Source organism: Lygodium microphyllum, chromosome 25, assembly GCF_053477565.2.
Source record: "Lygodium microphyllum isolate KBCC chromosome 25, Lygodium_microphyllum_v1.1.10, whole genome shotgun sequence".
Lineage (NCBI taxonomy): Eukaryota > Viridiplantae > Streptophyta > Polypodiopsida > Schizaeales > Lygodiaceae > Lygodium > Lygodium microphyllum.
This window is the reverse complement of record NC_141159.1, coordinates 100,112,431-100,114,873: the sequence shown is the minus strand read 5'-3', so window position 1 is coordinate 100,114,873 and position 2,443 is coordinate 100,112,431. Positions and strand designations below refer to the sequence as shown.

Sequence of the window (2,443 nt, the reverse complement as noted above, 5' to 3'; positions counted from 1 at the left end):
TGCACAGAGTCGTTTCCACTTTATCACTTCATATCAAGCAAGTTCTTTACAATTATCTCTTTGCTCACGCTGTTACAACATTCAAACCACAATGGCTTGGTCTCATCATTTTCTCCAGCAACTGCAAGAATACTTAGATGTGCAAACAATATGCCACTTCAAACGTACATGTAGTAATTCTGATTCAGAACACTGCTCACTGAAAGTCATTGTTATAGGAGAAATTGTATAGTGGTGGACTTAATGTTTTTTCCTTTGAGATGCACAAAACCAATGTACATTGACCGAGTAGTTTATCTCTACTAAACTGGGAGGTAGGAAAGTAGTCTGTAAAGCAAAGATCAAGCGAGGGAAAACTGCTCCAGCCTTGACATTCACATCATCATACAGGAGCATTCCCCTTTTGCTACTAGCATTATTTCCTAAAAATGAGTTAACTGGGGATAATTTTTCAAAGAAGAATCACCTTGTCACCTTACCATGTAATAGCATATGCTGTGACAAGCAATGCTAACAAAAAGATCATAAATTTTAGTTGTGTATGATATTGTATGCTTGCTTGCATGACTTCACACAAGATATTGTGTGCTTGCTGGCTTGGGGCAGATATAAATAACAGAAGTGAGAACAAATGGTGCAATGCGTGTGCAAGGGTAGGAGTGATGAGGTTAGAGGCAATTTATATAATGCACAATAGAATGCCAAATTTTCTGTTAAAGATACATACACACGATGAAGATTCAGAATGGAAGTCCATCAATCTTCTTGAAGACCGCTCAGGACGATTGATCCGACGAAGAGGCCACCTGCAGTTAGGGCAAACAAGCCAGCCAAGGCAGTTTGGGCTACGACGAGGGCAGTGCTATCATCAGGGATGAGGACCAGAGTCAAGATGGCAGCCACGAGGAGGGGCAGAGAGAGGGATGCCAGGGCTGCTGGTGAGGAAGTGGCAAAATTCTCTGCCAGGCTCAGCAGGCCCAGATCCTCTGCCTTGGACAGCAGGCCCATCTTCTCAATGGAGGAGAGAGTGAGCCCTGCACTCTCAGCCTTGGAGAGGAGGCCTGCCTTCTCCACTTGGCTCAGCAGTTTCTTCTTCTCCAGCTTCTGTACGATGTTCACTGGAGCTGTCTCTGTGTTCTCTAGAAAAATGCCTGCCCCAAACCACTGCTTGCTCCAGTTGTCATCATAGGCATTCACCTATCAGTACGGCAAAACCGAGTGAGAAAGCATATAACCCCCCCTTTCCTTTTCATCCTCTTGTCATTGTAATCTTGTTATTGTAAAGCCCCCTAATTACGGGCAGTGCCTGCTCATAAGATCCACAAGGAGCTCTAGAAGCTTTTCATGTGTAATCTACATGGAAAATACAGGCTTTCCCACAATGTAAAATGACTACAGTTTATTGTATGCACTGTCAACACCATGAGCTTCCTTCATATCTGCTTGCGTCTCGGCACTAACCCAAGCTGAACGTGATCACTACCGAGACCAACCCAAACAAAGTGAGAAAGAATTCTCCCTTGCTAACATCTCATCTCTGCTCGCCCCTTTGTTTCCATCGTCTCCTCTTTGTAATCCCGCATTCTTATGCAAGGTTAAAACTGTGAACTTTATCACATTGCATCCCATGTTCGGCCGAATAGGTGACTAATTGAAATTTGAAAAGCGTAGAGAAGCCTTACCTTCTTCTTGGGCGCCATGGCCACAACCTTGAGCCCTTCATGATGGGATGAAGCAGCCGGTGTGCGGGCCTTCAGAGCAGGCGCAAGGGACAGCCCCTTGATAGAGCAGCTTTCCGAGGAGGAGAGCGAGGAAGGAGAGGCGGCAGCTTGCAAGCTACTGCAGGCCATCTGAGCCGCAGACGACCCAGAGAGAGACACAAGAGCGGATCTGAGCTAAGGCGATATCAATGCCTCTTATCTCTCTCTCTTCGGTGTATGTGTAGGCGGAGTAGGCGAGTGAGACTCTGATGACGCAAAGACAAAGGAGGAGATAAGGTGCGCGATTCGGTAGGGGGGACCGCCTTTCCATCGTTGGTGTGATACTGGCCACAACCTCTCTCGTGGATGGCGGACATCTTGAGGACGCTATGCCACTCTCCTTTTCTTCTGAAAAAGCCTTGTTTTTATGGGCAACTCTATTCGTTTTCCTTCTCGTCACCGATACAACCTTTGTTTTGTATTTACACAAGTCCACTAAATTGGGGGGCAGCATTTCATACCTAAGCTAAAAAGCTTTAGCTATACTTAGGTTGGTTACACACCAAAAAAGGGACGCCCACTTTGTAAGCTTTGACCAATCAAAACACTTCTTTAAAGGTTAGCGTCCGCAGTCCTTTACACACTGGAGAGGACATGACCTGTTGTTTACCTGCTAAACAGGTGAACTCCCCGCCCACTTTTGGACAGGGAGTCTCCCCTGCCCACTTTGTAAAGTGGCAGAC

The 2,443-nt window shown here is 46.0% G+C and overlaps 1 protein-coding gene across 1 annotated transcript; it reads right to left on the bottom strand.

Moving 5' to 3' along the window:
- Positions 1–483: 483 nt before the first annotated feature.
- On the bottom strand, positions 484–1,965 carry LOC148014555 (transmembrane protein, putative (DUF1118)). Its single transcript, XM_087667007.1, has 2 exons — positions 1,683–1,965; positions 484–1,197 (listed from the first exon to the last, which is right to left on the bottom strand). The coding sequence occupies exons 1-2, from the start codon at positions 1,848–1,850 to the stop codon at positions 757–759; spliced, it is 609 nt and encodes a 202-aa protein (XP_087523133.1). The 5' UTR covers positions 1,851–1,965; the 3' UTR covers positions 484–756.
- Between the last annotated feature and the right edge of the window lie 478 nt (positions 1,966–2,443).

What these genes read in the sequence shown, in the direction of transcription:
- LOC148014555 (XM_087667007.1), bottom strand. Translation starts at nt 1,850, where the DNA reads ATGGCCTGCAGTAGCTTGCAAGCTGCCGCCTCTCCTTCCTCGCTCTCC. An exon ending in CCATGGCGCCCAAGAAGAAG is followed by an intron (nt 1,198 to 1,682) that starts GTAAGGCTTCTC and finishes CCGTACTGATAG; the next exon opens with GTGAATGCCTATGATGACAA.